Source organism: Onthophagus taurus, chromosome 5 (genome assembly GCF_036711975.1).
Source record: "Onthophagus taurus isolate NC chromosome 5, IU_Otau_3.0, whole genome shotgun sequence".
Lineage (NCBI taxonomy): Eukaryota > Metazoa > Arthropoda > Insecta > Coleoptera > Scarabaeidae > Onthophagus > Onthophagus taurus.
The window spans coordinates 68,400-89,049 of NC_091970.1; the positions used below are offsets into that span (position 1 = coordinate 68,400).

General features: G+C 27.0%; 1 protein-coding gene across 2 annotated transcripts in view; it reads right to left on the reverse strand.

Moving 5' to 3' along the window:
- Positions 1-20,650, reverse strand: part of LOC111420091 (protein gooseberry-neuro-like) — a 135,017-nt gene that overhangs the window by 14,220 nt on the left and 100,147 nt on the right. For both annotated transcript variants that reach the window (XM_071196025.1, XM_071196024.1), the window contains exons 2-3: positions 15,660-15,973; positions 7,208-7,322 (exon numbers count right to left, since the gene is read on the reverse strand). In XM_071196025.1, the coding sequence (XP_071052126.1) occupies positions 7,208-7,322; positions 15,660-15,890 (346 nt within the window). In that variant the 5' untranslated portion in view covers positions 15,891-15,973. The remainder of the gene's footprint in view (positions 1-7,207; positions 7,323-15,659; positions 15,974-20,650) is intronic.

Here is a 20,650-nt window from a genome sequence, read left to right on the forward strand (position 1 = left end):
TTACGTCCCCGTATTTATCATTTAACGCGGCCATTGATGAACTATATATTTCAACTGTCACTTTACCAGCAACTCCAATATATTAACACGTCGTTGCTTGACTCCGGTTATTAGTAAATGTTAAATAGTCTCAGAGTAAAAAAGAAAAATTAAAAGTTACCAAGATAACATTTTTCGGGAATTTAGTATAAAGAAAAACTTTATACTAAAAAGGAATTTAGTATAAAGTATAAAAAAAAAATTTTTATATACTGAAGTATCATATTTAACATTAAATTCGTAATCGCGACGAAAAATCCTTTAAAATGAGCCCAAACACGATGAGTTTATCTTCAAAAACAACCAAGATACGCTTGTTTGAAAATCATTTTGACAGTTTGTGTCAAATTTGACAGATTAAGTTAGAAATGTCATTTTCTAATCAAAATACGACTATTTTTTTATCAAATTTAATGTTTTATATCGACACATTCAATATTAAGTTTTTAAGTGAATGTCAAATTTGACAGGTTGAATATAAAAATGACATTTAACATTCAAATTGGGAAATTAAACTTTAAATTAATAATTAAATGTCAATTTAATGACAAAATACGATTATTATTTGTTTTACAACTTGTCATTGTCATGTGTCAAATTTGACAGTTTAAACATTAAAGTGACAGATTAGGCTGGAAATGACTCTTATGTAATTTGGATTCAATTATTTTTCCTTCCAATCACTCAAATTTGATTTTTACATCGACATGTTGCATATTAAATTATTAAGCGAATGTCAAATTTGACAGGTTGAAAATAAAATTGACATTTAACACTCGAATTGGGAAATTATACTTCGAATTAATAATTAAATGTCAATTTGATGACATGATACGATTATTTTAGTACACAACATGTCTTTGTCATGTGTCAAATTTGACAGTTTAAACATTAAAGTGACAGATTGAGTTGAAAATGTCGTCTTATTTTGTCATCTTATCAACATAACATTTAATTATTAATTTAAAGTGTAATTGACCAATATGAACATTAAATGTCAATTTTATTTTTAACCTGTCAAATATGACTTTCACCTAAATTAAACACTAAATTTGGAATGTGTCGATATAAAAAATCAAATTTGATTTAAAAATTAATTGTGTTTTGATCAAAAAATTACATCTGTCAAATTTGACACAACCTGTCAAAATGATTTTTAAACAAGCGTATCTTGGTTGTTTTTGAAGATAAACTCATCGTGTTTGGGCTCGTTTTAAAGGATTTTTCGTCGCGATTACGAATTTAACGTTAAATATGATACTTCAGTATATAAAAATTGAAATTTTACTTTCAACCTGTCAAATTTAACGTTCACTTTATAATTTAATACTCAATTTGTCAATTTTCATGATTAAATAACTGACATTTCTAAATTTAATATTTAAACTGTCAAATTTGACACATGACATTTATGAAATGTCAAAATGTTTAATCAAGTGTATTTTTGAAGATAAACTCATCGTGTTTGGGCTCATTTTAAACGATTTTTTATCGAGATTGCGAATTTATTATTAACATTTGATTATATAAAAATAAATTAATTCAAATTTTTTTTTTAATTTTAGATTTGGATGAAACTGTTTTAGAAAATAAATAAAAACGTGTGTTAGGTCGAAGCATAAACGTCAGAGTTAATCGTGAGTTACAACCTCCTCCTCCTTCTTCTTCTTCTTCTCGGTTTCTTGTACTCGGAGTCTCCAAAGGGAGATCAAGTACGCCGAAGGCGGCGCGGCGGCGACGCCCTCAATGTGTTCGGGTTGTTAACGATGCGACGACGGTCGGCTTGTGGTGTGCCGCAGAGGAACCCTGACACATCGGGGCACACCCTCGTGGTTTTTCGCTCTTCTTCTTAAACCCAACAGAAAATTTAACACCAGTAGTACTCTAACAAGTAGCTAAATCTAAAAATTTTAATCACCCATCATTTTTATCTCCTTCCTTTTTTTTTAATTTCTAACAGAAACGATTTCTTTTATCCCAACTATGGAGATGTGTCACAGCAAAAACGATGGGGGACGATGCCAAAAAGAGAAACTTCTTTTCGTACACCGCCGAAAAGATCTCTAAACACCCCATTTACGAACAATACACACCGCCGGTGGCCCCCAAAAACATCAAAAATATACAAATCGCATCTCTTCACCGAGTTCGCTCACTGAAAGAAAGATCAAACGGTGAAAACGCCGCAAAGAAACGTACAAAGAATCGTGTAAAGGTTTTGTTGTTGTGTCAGCGGCGGTAAATCAAAGAGAGCTACGAGAAAGAAAGAATCATAGTCAATTGAACGTAAAACATTCAAAATTGGATTATTTTAAAGTGAGTGTGGGTATATATAAATAAAATATTAATAAAGAACCTTACACAGTTGAATATAATGATTTGAATGAATTGAATTTTGTTTAGCAACACGATCTTGTTTTTACATGTCGTGTGCACAGCATGCTACAGTGAGATTGAGCATTTTGGTGATACTTGGTAAAAGGTTTATAGTTATTTGTGAATGAATCGATTTCGTTTGTGCTCAAAATGAATATCTCGAAAACTAAAATAGTTACCTCAAAATGGGCATCACCATTGAAAAGTGGGTGCTTTAATTGATAATTGGTAACTGTATCTTGATGATATTGTAAGAAATCGATTTTTCACAATTTTTTTTATAGTTATTATACAGGTTTTTATACACTTCATTTTTTTAAATGGCACCCCCCATATTTTATTACTTAGTCGTCTTCGGTGTCTCATTCTGCATCTTTTATAGTCCATATGTCCCATACCTAACATTAATAGTTTGGGAGATAATTATGGTCTTTTGAAAAATGCACACATATCATATGGATATTTAGCCTAGTGTGCCATGAAAAACAAGCCTTCTCAATGAGTTCGACGCCGAAGACGACTAAGTAATAAAATATGGGGGGTGCCATTTATATGCGCTTCCATATTAGCTAATAGTAAAAAAGGAAATTTAGTAAATTTTCATATTTTTGTATTTTTCTCGATATTGACGCATCTGAGAGCAAAAATGCAAGAGAGCAATATTGTTAAGAATAAAATTTGCTACAACTTTTGCTCCAAAAGTTTTTTTTGTAATATGCTTCGATTCCGGAATGTTACCATTAGCTAATAGTAAAACAAGGAAATTTAGTAAATTTTCATATTTTTGTATTTTTCTCGATATTGACGCATCTGAGAGCAAAAATGCAAGAGAGCAATATTGTTAAGAATAAAATTTGCTACAACTTTTGCTCCAAAAGTTTTTTTGTAATATGCTTCAATTCCCGAATGTTACCATTAGCTAATAGTAAAACAAGGAAATTTAGTAAATTTTCATATTTTTGTATTTTTCTCGATATTGACGCATCTGAGAGCAAAAATGCAAGAGACCAATATTGTTAAGAATAAAATTTGCTACAACTTTTGGTCTAAAAGTTTTTTTGTAACATGCTTCGATTACCGAATGTTACCATTAGCTAATAGTAAAACAAGAAAATGTAGTAAATTTTCATATTTTCGTATTTTTCTAGCTATTGACGCATTTAAGAGCAAAAATTAAAGAGACCAATGTTGTTAAGAATAAAATTTGCTACAACTTTTGCTCCAAAAGTTTTTTTGTAATATCCTTCGATTACCGAATGTTACCATTAGCTAATAGTAAAACAAGGAAATTTAGTAAATCTTCATATTTTTGTATTTTTCTCGATATTGACGCATCTGAGAGCAAAAATGCAAGAGAGCAATATTGTTAAGAATAAAATTTGCTACAACTTTTGCTCCAAAAGTTTTTTTTGTAATATGCTTCGATTCCGGAATATTACCATTAGCTAATAGTAAAACAAGGAAATTTAGTAAATTTTCATATTTTTGTATTTTTCTCGATATTGACGCATCTGAGAGCAAAAATGCAAGAGAGCAATATTGTTAAGAATAAAATTTGCTACAACTTTTGCTCCAAAAGTTTTTTTGTAATATGCTTCAATTCCCGAATGTTACCATTAGCTAATAGTAAAACAAGGAAATTTAGTAAATTTTCATATTTTTGTATTTTTCTCGATATTGACGCATCTGAGAGCAAAAATGCAAGAGACCAATATTGTTAAGAATAAAATTTGCTACAACTTTTGATCTAAAAGTTTTTTTGTAATATGCTTCGATTACCGAATGTTACCATTAGCTAATAGTAAAACAAGAAAATGTAGTAAATTTTCATATTTTCGTATTTTTCTAGCTATTGACGCATTTAAGAGCAAAAATTAAAGAGACCAATGTTGTTAAGAATAAAATTTGCTACAACTTTTGATCCAAAAGTTTTTTTGTAATATGCTTCAATTCCCGAATGTTACCATTAGCTAATAGTAAAACAAGGAAATTTAGTAAATTTTCATATTTTTGTATTTTTCTCGATATTGACGCATCTGAGAGCAAAAATGCAAGAGACCAATATTGTTAAGAATAAAATTTGCTACAACTTTTGATCTAAAAGTTTTTTTGTAATATGCTTCGATTACCGAATGTTACCATTAGCTAATAGTAAAACAAGAAAATGTAGTAAATTTTCATATTTTCGTATTTTTCTAGCTATTGACGCATTTAAGAGCAAAAATTAAAGAGACCAATGTTGTTAAGAATAAAATTTGCTACAACTTTTGCTCCAAAAGTTTTTTTGTAATATGCTTCGATTACCGAATGTTACCATTAGCTAATAGTAAAACAAAGAAATTTGGTAAATTTTCATATTTTAGTATTTTTCTCGATATTGACGCATCTGAGAGCAAAAATGCAAGAGACCAATATTGTTAAGAATAAAATTTGCTACAACTTTTGATCTAAAAGTTTTTTTGTAACATGCTTCGATTACCGAATGTTACCATTAGCTAATAGTAAAACAAGGAAATTTAGTAAATTTTCATATTTTTGTATTTTTCTCGATATTGACGCATCTGAGAGCAAAAATGCAAGAGAGCAATATTGTTAAGAATAAAATTTGCTACAACTTTTGATCTAAAAGTTTTTTTGTAACATGCTTCGATTACCGAATGTTACCATTAGCTAATAGTAAAACAAGAAAATGTAGTAAATTTTCATATTTTCGTATTTTTCTCGCTATTGACGCATTTAAGAGCAAAAATGAAAGAGACCAATGTTGTTAAGAATAAAATTTGCTACAACTTTTGCTCCAAAAGTTTTTTTGTAATATGCTTCGATTCCCGAATGTTACCATTAGCTAATAGTAAAACAAGGAAATTTAGTAAATTTTCATATTTTTGTATTTTTCTCGATATTGACGCATCTGAGAGCAAAAATGCAAGAGAGCAATATTGTTAAGAATAAAATTTGCTACAACTTTTGATCTAAAAGTTTTTTTGTAACATGCTTCGATTACCGAATGTTACCATTAGCTAATAGTAAAACAAGAAAATGTAGTAAATTTTCATATTTTCGTATTTTTCTCGCTATTGACGCATTTAAGAGCAAAAATGAAAGAGACCAATGTTGTTAAGAATAAAATTTGCTACAACTTTTGCTCCAAAAGTTTTTTTGTAATATGCTTCGATTCCCGAATGTTACCATTAGCTAATAATAAAACAAGAAAATGTAGTAAATTTTCATATTTTTGTATTTTTCTCGATATTGACGCATCTGAGAGCAAAAATGCAAGAGAGCAATATTGTTAAGAATAAAATTTGCAACAACTTTTGATCTAAAAATTTTTCTATAACATTCTCCGATTCGGAAGTGTTACCACTACCTACTTAAAACAACGAAATTCATAATATTTTCCATAACTTCCTTCGTATTGAACAGCAAAGCGAAAGGTACTGTCCTCCAGAATATGGTGATATTATTCAGTCAGAGTCAGGGGAAATTATGAATGGTCAGTGGCGAGCTGAACCAAAATATAGGATGGGTTGGAAGCAACAATGCGGCAAGAAGGTTCCAGAAGAACAGAGGCTTGTGCGAATATTTTAACGGTATTGGAACTGTAACATGGCAATATGACGATGTATCGCGCGTTAGACCTTAAATTTTTACCGAAAGAAACAAATCGTACTTCAAGAACCGAGGGATCATTTCGACCTATTCACCTCCAACAAACGCGTCATCGACGTCGGTCACTTCAAAGAAAAAATAAAAACCAAAAACGAGAACCGAACCCTCCTAATATGTTAATGAGCCGCGCTATATTAAAGTTCTACACACCACACGTGTTCGGACCTACCAAGTTCTCCTTTTTCTTTCATCCATTCAAAAAGATATCAACGACCACATAAAAAGAATTTTTTTTTGTAAAATTTTTGGCGTTACAACTCCTCAAATAGAACGTGATATGTGTGGGTTGTTCTCTACGTTTGTCATGTGCAGCCTCATGGATGAAACGTTGTTAATAATAGCTGTGCACCGAGAACGTGGGCGTGCATGTTCCCACTGGAAATGATTGGTTAATGTCGTCATTGTTCGAGATGCAATCTACTCTGAATAGAGTCTATCTAGGAAGTTTTTCCTTTTTGCTGTAACAAATAATATCAAAAATCGATGGTGGAAAACGAGTAATTACCAGCGATTTAAACGGCAATTACGATTTTATAGGTAAAGTCCAACATAGCTAAGCACTTTTTATGGTCGCAACAACAACTGCGGGATATTGCCTAAAATTAGTTTCGATTGGCTTACGAGGCATACAAACATCGCGGTTTAGCGCATGTGTTCGCATATCCACATCACCTGGCATTTCTAACTAATTAACCATGAAAGTTCGAAGCACCACCTCTATAATTAAACATTATGCTTACACCTAATTACCATAACTGATTAATTAAAAAACAAAATAAAAAGATAGTTAAGTTAACTTAAATTAAAAATATGATTTTTCTTCGCTGTTTGTAATCGGTAAAGATCAAAAGAAAGTTCGAATCGATTTCGGCGACAAATTGGACGTGCGATTGCCGCTCAAACAACCAACAAACTAGCGCGGCGCAAGAAAGACTCTTAATAATCCGAGCCGATTTAACGAGGTGCAGACGGACCGATGCCGATAAAATCGTGTCGGTCCGAGTTCTTTGAGTAATCCGAGATGAAGAAAACGTGCCGAGTGTTGAACGAGAATTACAGATGGCAAAATGCAACAGTTTCATTTTCAAGTCACGGAAAATTACTATAAAAAGGTACTCACCACCTAAAATTCCATCTATTGAGTAATCCTTTTTGCCTTCTATATCTTCTCTTCTCGATCCTCCACGTAGCAGTCGACTTATTAAAGAAACACTTGGGGGATCTGTAAAACCCTCCTGCAAAATAAATAAATAAAAATAAAGGCGATTAACATTAATATACTTTTTATTATTGCGTTAATATATATTTCAATTAACGATTTTGAATCACCAAAAACCTTAATTTTTAAATTTTTTTCGTGATAGGGATGTAATTGAAAAATTAAGAGAGTTGGAATAAAATCGATTAAGAGACATATTTTTTAGGGTTTATAACGAGCAAAATTTATTAATAAAGTTTTACTCCATCACTTTTTATTTAGGAGTTATGACGATTTTGAGTCACCAAAAATTAATTTTTAAGTTTTTTTCGTGATAGGGATGTAATTGAAAAATTAAGAGAGTTGGAATAAAATCGATTAAGAAACATATCTTTTAGGATTTATAACGAGCAAAATTTATTAATAAAGTTTTACCCCATCACTTTTAGTTTAGGAGTTATGATCGATTTTGAATCACCAAAAATCAATGTTTAAGTTTTTTTCGTGATAGGGATGTAATTGAAAAATTAAAAGAGTTGGAATAAAATCGATTAAGAGACATATCTTTTAGGGTTTATAACGAGCAAAATTTATTAAGAAAGTTTTACCCCATCACTTTTAGTTTAGGAGTTATGATCGATTTTGAATCACCAAAAATCAATGTTTAAGTGTTTTCGTGATAGGGATGTAATTGAAAAACTAAGGGAGTTGGAATAAAATCGATTAAGAGACATATCTTTTAGGATTTATAACGAGCAAAATTTATTAATAAAGTTTTACCCCATCACTTTTAGTTTAGGAGTTACGATCGATTTTGAATCACCAAAAATCAATTTTTAAGTTTTTTTCGTGATAGGGATGTAATTGAAAAACGAAGAGAGTTGGAATAAAATCGATTAAGAGACATATCTTTTAGGGTTTATAACGAGCAAAATTTATTAAGAAAGTTTTACCCCATCACTTTTAGTTTAGGAGTTATGATCGATTTTGAATCACCAAAAATCAATTTTTAAGTTTTTTTCGTGATAGGGATGTAATTGAAAAATTAAGAGAGTTGGAATAAAATCGATTAAGAAACATATCTTTTAGGATTTATAACGAACAAAATTTATTAATAAAGTTTTACCCCATCACTTTTAGTTTAGGAGTTATGATCGATTTTGAATCACCAAAAATCAATGTTTAAGTTTTTTTCGTGATAGGGATGTAATTGAAAAACTAAGGGAGTTGGAATAAAATCGATTAAGAGACATATCTTTTAGGGTTTATAACGAGCAAAATTTATTAATAAAGTTTTACCCCATCACTTTTAGTTTAGGAGTTATGATCTATTTTGAATCACCAAAAATCAATGTTTAAGTGTTTTCGTGATAGGGATGTAATTGAAAAATTAAGAGAGTTGGAATAAAATCGATTAAGAAACATATCTTTTAGGATTTATAACGAACAAAATTTATTAATAAAGTTTTACCCCATCACTTTTAGTTTAGGAGTTATGATCGATTTTGAATCACCAAAAATCAATGTTTAAGTTTTTTTCGTGATAGGGATGTAATTGAAAAACTAAGGGAGTTGGAATAAAATCGATTAAGAGACATATCTTTTAGGGTTTATAACGAGCAAAATTTATTAAGAAAGTTTTACCCCATCACTTTTAGTTTAGGAGTTATGACGATTTTGAATCACCAAAAATCAATTTTTAAGTTTTTTTCGTGATAGGGATGTAATTGAAAAACTAAGGGAGTTGGAATAAAATCGATTAAGAGACATATCTTTTAGGGTTTATAACGAGCAAAATTTATTAAGAAAGTTTTACCCCATCACTTTTAGTTTAGGAGTTATGATCGATTTTGAATCACCAAAAATCAATTTTTAAGTTTTTTTCGTGATAGGGATGTAATTGAAAAATTAAGAGAGTTGGAATAAAATCGATTAAGGAACATATCTTTTAGGATTTATAACGAGCAAAATTTATTAATAAAGTTTTACCCCATCACTTTTTATTTAGGAGTTATGACGATTTTGAATCACCAAAAATCAATTTTTAAGTTTTTTTTCGTGATAGGGATGTAATTGAAAAATTAAGAGAGTTGGAATAAAATCGATTAAGAAACATATCTTTTAGGGTTTATAACGAGCAAAATTTATTAATAAAGTTTTACCCCATCACTTTTTATTTAGGAGTTATGACGATTTTGAATCACCAAAAATCAATTTTTAAGTTTTTTTCGTGATAGGGATGTAATTGAAAAATTAAGAGAGTTGGAATAAAATCGATTAAGAAACATATCTTTTAGGATTTATAACGAGCAAAATTTATTAATAAAGTTTTACCCCATCACTTTTTATTTAGGAGTTATGACGATTTTGAATCACCAAAAATCTATTTTTAAGTTTTTTTCGTGATAGGGATGTAATTGAAAAACTAAGGGAGTTGGAATAAAATCGATTAAGAGACATATCTTTTAGGGTTTATAACGAGCAAAATTTATTAAGAAAGTTTTACCCCATCACTTTTAGTTTAGGAGTTATGATCGATTTTGAATCACCAAAAATCAATGTTTAAGTGTTTTCGTGATAGGGATGTAATTGAAAAACTAAGAGAGTTGGAATAAAATCGATTAAGAGACATATCTTTTAGGGTTTATAACGAGCAAAATTTATTAAGAAAGTTTTGCCCCATCGCTTTTAGTTTAGGAGTTACGATCGATTTGAGGCACCAAAAATCGATTTTTGAGTTTTTTTCGTGATAGGGATGTAATTGAAAAACTAAGCGGGTTATTTCCTCAATTTTAGTTCGTGCCAATTCTTCTTGTTGTCTCAACAAGATCCATGCTTATTCTGGACCAACGTACCTTACAGATTAAATATAGAGTGCCTGCCACGGAGATATACCGCATTTCTTTATCGCCGTTCAAAATCAAAATAACTCGAAAACAAAAAACGCTAGGTACCAACAACTTTTATCAAAGTCAACATATTTTTTTACGTATAATTGAAAGGTGTAATAAAAACTATAGCATTCCATTTAAAATAACGAAGTTGTGATCTACTTCCGGTAAACCGGAAGGGGTGGCCATCTTGAAAATATTTTAGATCGAAAGTTTAGAATGAACAACCCATGCTACCAAAATTTCAAACCACTACGAATAGTGGAACCTTAAAAAGTTCTAACGAACCAGTTACGTGAGACACCCTGTATATACAGGGTGATTCAAAAAACCGCTGACAGACTTCTAGAGTAGATAATTCATGAAAAATTAAGATGCAAATGCCTCATTGGCGAGATATAGCGGATCAAAGTTTCTTTAAAATTAAACATTATCTGTAATAAAAAGCACTTTTTTGATACTTTTTTTTATACAGACATTGATATTACATGAAGCGTCCTGTTTAAGTTCGCAATTTTTCTACTCAATGTTTATTGCAATAATTACTCAAACGATGTGCTGCATTAACCATTTTAAAGATTCAGCCTTAAAAAAATTATTGAACTTATAATGTAAAATAACGGTTTTGGGGCGTGAACAAGAATAGCGTGAGTTTCTTAATTTCTCTTCTTTGCGGCGCGGCGGTGGTGACGACGTATTTCGCGCGCGGGTTAAATTTGAAGGCGGCTTATTGTGGAACCGCACGCGCCTGAGGGCGCTGCCCGCTCGGCGCGGCCTCCTTTGACGCGGTGCCGACACAGGGTGCTAACCGAGGAACGAGGAAGCGGCATTTGCATAAAAATGATCACGGCGGCGGCGGCGGAGGCTGCGCAAAAGCGATATCGCACAGGCGCCGCGCCGCCGCGTTTTATTAGATTTATTATCCGGATCGAAAACCGATCATTCTCGATCTAGATACCTAAGGGAATTAAAAAGAAGAAAACTAATAAATAAATTGATAAAGAAACCATTAATCGCACCAACGCGAATCGTGGTACTGTTTGTTGCTGATTTTCTTTTTTTTTTTAATTTAATTTAACTCGAAGTAATAATTAAAAGTTTTATTAAGACACCTAAGTTGTAGTTATATATTATGACTAGGGCACGGAACTTTTGTAATATATATATAAAAATTTTTTGAGATTATGTTCTTAATTATTGATCAAATCAAAAAATTTTGTTAACAAAATTTGTTTAGAATTACTTCAGGAACAGTGTTTGTTAATACAATTTTTTGCTAACTTTAAATTTTAATTTCCCTCTGAATAGTATGCTATCAAAATTAATTATCTCAACAATTATTGTTTTTATTAAAAAATGTTTTAAATAAAATTTGTTTCAATTTCGATTTTGAATCAATTATCTTAATAAAATTTTGTTACATCTCTATTAATTAAGCATCTAAGTATAATTATGTATAAAAACGGAAAAATTATTATTTTGAGGTTATCTCCTTAATTATTGATTAAATCAAAAAAAATTGTTGACAAAGTTTGTTTGGAATTGTTTCAGGAACAATTTTTGTTAACACAATTTTTTTCTAACTTAAAATTTTAATTTCCCACTGAACAGTATGGTACAAAAATTAATATTTTTGAGGTTATATCCTTATTGTTGATTTAATCAAAAAATTTTGTTAACAAAATTTGTTTAGAATTACTTCAGGAACAGTGTTTGTTAATACAATTTTTTGCTAACTTGAAATTTTAATTTCCCTCTGAATAGTATACTATCAAAATTAATTATCTCAACAATTATTGTTTTTATTAAAAAATGTTTTAAATAAAATTTGTTTCAATTTCGATTTTGAATCAATTATCTTAATAAAAATTTGTTACATCTCTATTAATTAAGCATCTAAGTATAATTATGTATAAAAACGGAAAAATTATTATTTTGAGGTTATCTCCTTAATTATTGATTAAATCAAAAAAATTTGTTAACAATATTTGTTAAGAATTACTTCAGGAACAGTGTTTGTTAATACAATTTTTTGCTAACTTGAAATTTTAATTTCCCTCTGAATAGTATACTATCAAAATTAATTATCTCAACAATTATTGTTTTTATTAAAAAATGTTTTAAATAAAATTTGTTTCAATTTCGATTTTGAATCAATTATCTTAATAAAAATTTGTTACATCTCTATTAATTAAGCATCTAAGTATAATTATGTATAAAAACGGAAAAATTATTATTTTGAGGTTATCTCCTTAATTATTGATTAAATCAAAAAAATTTGTTAACAATATTTGTTAAGAATTACTTCAGGAACAGTGTTTGTTAATACAATTTTTTGCTAACTTGAAATTTTTATTTCCCACTGAACAGTATGGTACAAAAATTAATATTTTTGAGGTTATATCCTTATTGTTGATTTAATCAAAAAATGTTGTTAACAAAATTTGTTTAGAATTACTTCAGGAACAGTGTTTGTTAATACAATTTTTTGCTAGCTTGAAATTTTAATTTCCCTCTGAATAGTATGCTATCAAAATTAATTATCTCAACAATTATTGTTTTTATTAAAAAATGTTTTAAATAAAATTTGTTTCAATTTCGATTTTGAATCAATTATCTTAATAAAATTTTTTTACATCTCTATTAATTAAGCGTCTAAGTATAATTATGTATAAAAACGGAAAAATTATTATTTTGAGGTTATCTCCTTAATTATTGATTAAATCAAAAAAAATTGTTGACAAAGTTTGTTTGGAATTGTTTCAGGAACAATTTTTGTCAACACAATTTTTTTCTAACTTAAAATTTTAATTTCCCACTGAACAGTATGGTACAAAAATTGATATTTTTGAGGTTATATCCTTATTGTTGATTTAATCAAAAAATTTTGTTAACAAAATTTGTTTAGAATTACTTCAGGAACAGTGTTTGTTAATACAATTTTTTGCTAACTTTAAATTTTAATTTCCCTCTGAATAGTATGCTATCAAAATTAATTATCTCAATAATTATTGTTTCTATCAAAAAATGTTTTAAATAAAATTTGTTTCAATTTCGATTTTGAATCAATTATCTTAATAAAATTTTTTTACATCTCTATTAATTAAGCATCTAAGTATAATTATGTATAAAAACGGAAAATTATTATTTTGAGGTTATCTCCTTAATTATTGATTAAATCAAAAAAAATTGTTGACAAAGTTTGTTTGGAATTGTTTCAGGAACAATTTTTGTTAACACAATTTTTTTTTAACTTGAAATTTTAATTTCCCACTGAACAGTATGGTACAAAAATTAATATTTTTGAGGTTATATCCTTATTGTTGATTTAATCAAAAAATGTTGTTAACAAAATTTGTTTAGAATTACTTCAGGAACAGTGTTTGTTAATACAATTTTTTGCTACCTTGAAATTTTAATTTCCCTCTGAATAGTATGCTATCAAAATTAATTATCTCAACAATTATTGTTTTTATCAAAAAATGTTTTAAATAAAATTTGTTTCAATTTCGATTTTGAATCAATTATCTTAATAAAATTTTGTTACATCTCTATTAATTAAGCATCTAAGTATAATTATGTATAAAAACGGAAAAATTATTATTTTGAGGTTATCTCCTTAATTATTGATTAAATCAAAAAAAATTGTTGACAAAGTTTGTTTGGAATTGTTTCGGGAACAATTTTTGTTAACACAATTTTTTTCTAACTTAAAATTTTAATTTCCCACTGAACAGTATGGTACAAAAATTAATATTTTTGAGGTTATATCCTTATTGTTGATTTAATCAAAAAATTTTGTTAACAAAATTTGTTTAGAATTACTTCAGGAACAGTGTTTGTTAATACAATTTTTTGCTAACTTTAAATTTTAATTTCCCTCTGAATAGTATGCTATCAAAATTAATTATCTCAACAATTATTGTTTTTATCAAAAAATGTTTTAAATAAAATTTGTTTCAATTTCGATTTTGAATCAATTATCTTAATAAAAATTTGTTACATCTCTATTAATTAAGCATCTAAGTATAATTATGTATAAAAACGGAAAAATTATTATTTTGAGGTTATCTCCTTAATTATTGATTAAATCAAAAAAAATTGTTGACAAAGTTTGTTTGGAATTGTTTCAGGAACAATTTTTGTTAACACAATTTTTTTCGAACTTGAAATTTTAATTTCCCACTGAACAGTATGGTACAAAAATTAATATTTTTGAGGTTATATCCTTATTGTTGATTTAATCAAAAAATGTTGTTAACAAAATTTGTTTAGAATTACTTCAGGAACAGTGTTTGTTAATACAATTTTTTGCTAACTTTAAATTTTAATTTCCCTCTGAATAGTATGCTATCAAAATTAATTATCTCAACAATTATTGTTTTTATCAAAAAATGTTTTAAATAAAATTTGTTTCAATTTCGATTTTGAATCAATTATCTTAATAAAATTTTATTACATCTCTATTAATTAAGCATCTAAGTATAATTATGTATAAAAACGGAAAAATTATTATTTTGAGGTTATCTCCTTAATTATTGATTAAATCAAAAAAAATTGTTGACAAAGTTTGTTTGGAATTGTTTCAGGAACAATTTTTGTCAACACAATTTTTTTCTAACTTAAAATTTTAATTTCCCACTGAACAGTATGGTACAAAAATTAATATTTTTGAGGTTATATCCTTATTGTTGATTTAATCAAAAAATTTTGTTAACAAAATTTGTTTAGAATTACTTCAGGAATAGTGTTTGGTAATACAATTTTTTGCTAACTTTAAATTTTAATTTCCCTCTGAATAGTATGCTATCAAAATTAATTATCTCAACAATTATTGTTTTTATCAAAAAATGTTTTAAATAAAATTTGTTTCAATTTCGATTTTGAATCAATTATCTTAATAAAATTTTTTTACATCTCTATTAATTAAGCATTTAAGTATAATTATGTATAAAAACGGAAAAATTATTATTTTGAGGTTATCTCCTTAATTATTGATTAAATCAAAAAAATTTATTGACAAAGTTTGTTTGGAATTGTTCCAGGAACAATTTTTGTTAACACAATTTTTTTCTAACTCAAAATTTTAATTTCCCACTGAACAGTATGATACTGTTCTTTTAATCAGAACGAGTGGAGGGGGGAAATCGTATCGTTTTGTTACAAAAGTTCCGTGCCCTGATTATAACAGTCGCACGCTGCGTCGAATTGACTCTGATCAATGATCGGTTTAGTCTTGCGGCTCGCTGGATCAGTTCCGGACAACTTTAAAGGACCCAACGGTGGGTAACGGATGTCGATTGTTTGTAGACGGGCGCGTTAATTAGTTCCTCCACTTGTAATTGCCGCTCAGAATGGGACACATACAATAAGCCATTACCGGTTTGTGGCATTGCTCCTAAACCTACCCGTAATCATTTCTTCCCGTATCCTTTTCAAAATTATATCACTTAAAATTAATTTAATAACATTTTTGTATATACCTTGATTAATTTTTCTCTAATTTCCCAAGAGAATATCCCTGGTTGATCCTTTTTTAATTGCTCAATTCTCGCTTCAACTTCCGGCGTGGTTACCCTAGGTTTTGATCCACCGATCACCCCCGGCCTAATACTTCCGGTTTCTTGATACCTATTCAATATCTTGGAGACGCATCCATGCGATACTCTAAGTTGGCGCGAAATTACGCAAGGACGGATTCCGGCGGCTGCCATTTCGACGATTTTTAATCGGATGTGGTTCGGTAGTGGTCTTCCATTTATAAAAACGCCGCCTAATTGATTTACACGACCCTGACCTAAAACAAAACAATAACATATTTATTTTAATATATTTTATTAGCGATTTTCGATTTTGTGTTGAAATTAAAAATCAAGCCGATTCAAAAACAACGAAATTAATTTCTTGTGGTCTTCATTGCTACACACGTTATTTTGTAGACTGCAAAGGTGCAATTTAATACCTAAATGTCAGTGCAACAGCAATTAAAATTTAATTAATAGAAAGCGTCGTCGAAGAGTATTATGTCTAGGGCACGGAACTTTTGTAACAAAACGATTTCCCCCCTCCAAATTTCAAGTTAGAAAAAAATTGTTTTAACAAAAATTGTTCCTGAAACAATTCTAAACAAACTTTGTCAACAATTTTTTTTGATTTAATCAATAATTAAGGAGATAACCTCAAAATAATAATTTTTCCACTTTTATACATAATTACACTTAAATGCTTAATTAATAGAGATGTAAAATTTTTTTATTAAGATAATCGATTCAAAATCGAAATTGGAACAAATTTTATTTAAAACATTTTTTGATAAAAACAATAATTATTAAGATAATTAATTTTGATAGCATACTATTCAGAGGGAAATTAAAATTTCAAGATAGCAAAAAATTGTATTAACAAACACTGTTCCTGAAGTAATTCTAAACAAATTTTGTTAACAAAATTTTTTGATTAAATCAACAATAAGGATATAACCTCAAAAATATTAATTTTTGTACCATACTATTCAGTGGGAAATTAAAATTTCAAGTTAGCAAAAAATTGTTTTAACAAAAATTGTTCCTGAAACAATTCTAAACAAACTTTGTCAACAATTTTTTTTGATTTAATCAATAATTAAGGAGATAACCTCAAAATAATAATTTTTCCACTTTTATACATAATTATACTTAAATGCTTAATTAATAGAGATGTAAAAATTTTTTATTAAGATAATTGATTCAAAATCGAAATTGAAACAAATTTTATTTAAAACATTTTTTGATAAAAACAATAATTATTGAGATAATTAATTTTGATAGCATACTATTCAGAGGGAAATTAAAATTTCAAGTTAGAAAAAAATTGTTTTAACAAACACTGTTCTTGGTGCAATTCTTAACAAATATTATTAAAAAATTTTTTTGATTTAATCAATAATTAAGGAGATAACCTCAAAATAATAATTTTTCCACTTTTATATATAATTACACTTAAATGCTTAATTAATAGAGATGTAAAATTTTTTTATTAAGATAATTGATTCAAAATCGAAATTGAAACAAGTTTTATTTAAAACATTTTTTGATAAAAACAATAATTATTGAGATAATTAATTTTGATAGCATACTATTCAGAGGGAAATTAAAATTTCAAGATAGCAAAAAATTGTATTAACAAACACTGTTCCTGAAGTAATTCTAAACAAATTTTGTTAACAAAATTTTTTGATTAAATCAACAATAAGGATATAACCTCAAAAATATTAATTTTTGTACCATACTGTTCAGTGGGAAATTAAAATTTCAAGTTAGAAAAAAATTGTTTTAACAAACACTGTTCCTGGTGCAATTCTTAACAAATATTGTTAACAAATTTTTTTGATTTAATCAATAATTAAGGAGATAACCTCAAAATATTAATTTTTCTATTTTTATACATAATTACACTTAAATGCTTAATTAATAGAGATGTAAAATTTTTTTATTAAGATAATTGATTCAAAATCGAAATTGAAACAAATTTTATTTAAAACATTTTTTGATAAAAACAATAATTATTGAGATAATTAATTTTGATAGCATACTATTCAGAGGGAAATTAAAATTTCAAGATAGCAAAAAATTGTATTAACAAACACTGTTCCTGAAGTAATTCTAAACAAATTTTGTTAACAAAATTTTTTGATTAAATCAACAATAAGGATATAACCTCAAAAATATTAATTTTTGTACCATACTGTTCAGTGGGAAATTAAAATTTCAAGTTAGAAAAAAATTGTTTTAACAAACACTGTTCCTGGTGCAATTCTTAACAAATATTGTTAACAAATTTTTTTGATTTAATCAATAATTAAGGAGATAACCTCAAAATATTAATTTTTCTATTTTTATACATAATTACACTTAAATGCTTAATTAATAGAGATGTAAAATTTTTTTATTAAGATAATTGATTCAAAATCGAAATTGAAACAAGTTTTATTTAAAACATTTTTTGATAAAAACAATAATTATTGAGATAATTAATTTTGATAGCATACTATTCAGAGGGAAATTAAAATTTCAAGATAGCAAAAAATTGTATTAACAAACACTGTTCCTGAAGTAATTCTAAACAAATTTTGTTAACAAAATTTTTTGATTAAATCAACAATAAGGATATAACCTCAAAAATATTAATTTTTGTACCATACTGTTCAGTGGGAAATTAAAATTTCAAGTTAGAAAAAAATTGTTTTAACAAACACTGTTCCTGGTGCAATTCTTAACAAATATTGTTAACAAATTTTTTTGATTTAATCAATAATTAAGGAGATAACCTCAAAATATTAATTTTTCTATTTTTATACATAATTACACTTAAATGCTTAATTAATAGAGATGTAAAATTTTTTTATTAAGATAATTGATTCAAAATCGAAATTGAAACAAATTTTATTTAAAACATTTTTTGATAAAAACAATAATTATTGAGATAATTAATTTTGATAGCATACTATTCAGAGGGAAATTAAAATTTCAAGATAGCAAAAAATTGTATTAACAAACACTGTTCCTGAAGTAATTCTAAACAAATTTTGTTAACAACATTTTTTGATTAAATCAACAATAAGGATATAACCTCAAAAATATTAATTTTTGTACCATACTGTTCAGTGGGAAATTAAAATTTCAAGTTAGAAAAAAATTGTTTTAACAAACACTGTTCCTGGTGCAATTCTTAACAAATATTGTTAACAAATTTTTTTGATTTAATCAATAATTAAGGAGATAACCTCAAAATATTAATTTTTCTATTTTTATACATAATTACACTTAAATGCTTAATTAATAGAGATGTAAAATTTTTTTATTAAGATAATTGATTCAAAATCGAAATTGAAACAAATTTTATTTAAAACATTTTTTGATAAAAACAATAATTATTGAGATAATTAATTTTGATAGCATACTATTCAGAGGGAAATTAAAATTTCAAGATAGCAAAAAATTGTATTAACAAACACTGTTCCTGAAGTAATTCTAAACAAATTTTGTTAACAACATTTTTTGATTAAATCAACAATAAGGATATAACCTCAAAAATATTAATTTTTGTACCATACTATTCAGTGGGAAATTAAAATTTCAAGTTAGCAAAAAATTTTATTAACAAACACTGTTCCTGAAGTAATTCTAAACAAATGTTGTTAACAAATTTTTTTGATTTAATCAATAATTAAGGAGATAACCTCAAAATAATAATTTTTCCACTTTTATACATAATTATACTTAAATGCTTAATTAATAGAGATGTAAAATTTTTTTATTAAGATAATTGATTCAAAATCGAAATTGAAACAAATTTTATTTAAAACATTTTTTGATAAAAACAATAATTATTGAGATAATTAATTTTGATAGCATACTATTCAGAGGGAAATTAAAATTTCAAGATAGCAAAAAATTGTATTAACAAACACTGTTCCTGAAATAATTCTAAACAAATTTTGTTAACAACATTTTTTGATTAAATCAACAATAAGGATATAACCTCAAAAATATTAATTTTTGTACCATACTATTCAGTGGGAAATTAAAATTTCAAGTTAGCAAAAAATTGTTTTAACAAAAATTGTTCCTGAAACAATTCTAAACAAACTTTGTCAACAATTTTTTTTGATTTAATCAATAATTAAGGAGATAACCTCAAAATAATAATTTTTCCACTTTTATACATAATTACACTTAGACGGTTAATTAATAGAGATGTAAAATTTTGTTATTAAGATAATTGATTCAAAATCGAAATTGGAACAAGTTTTATTTAAAACATTTTTTGATAAAAACAATAATTATTGAGATAATTAATTTTGATAGCATACTATTCAGAGGGAAATTAAAATTTCAAGATAGCAAAAAATTGTATTAACAAACACTGTTCCTGAAGTAATTCTAAACAAATTTTGTTAACAACATTTTTTTGATTTAATCTATAATTAAGGAGATAACCTCAAAATAATAATTTTTCCACTTTTATACATAATTACACTTAGACGGTTAATTAATAGAGATGTAAAATTTTGTTATTAAGATAATTGATTCAAAATCGAAATTGGAACAAGTTTTATTTAAAACATTTTTTGATAAAAACAATAATTATTGAGATAATTAATTTTGATAGCATACTATTCAGAGGGAAATTAAAATTTCAAGATAGCAAAAAATTGTATTAACAAACACTGTTCTTGAAGTAATTCTAAACAAATTTTGTTAACAACATTTTTTGATTAAATCAACAATAAGGATATAACCTCAAAAATATTAATTTTTGTACCATACTATTCAGTGGGAAATTAAAATTTCAAGTTAGCAAAAAATTTTATTAACAAACACTGTTCCTGAAGTAATTCTAAACAAATGTTAACAAATTTTTTTGATTTAATCAATAATTAAGGAGATAACCTCAAAATAATAATTTTTCCACTTTTATACATAATTACACTTAA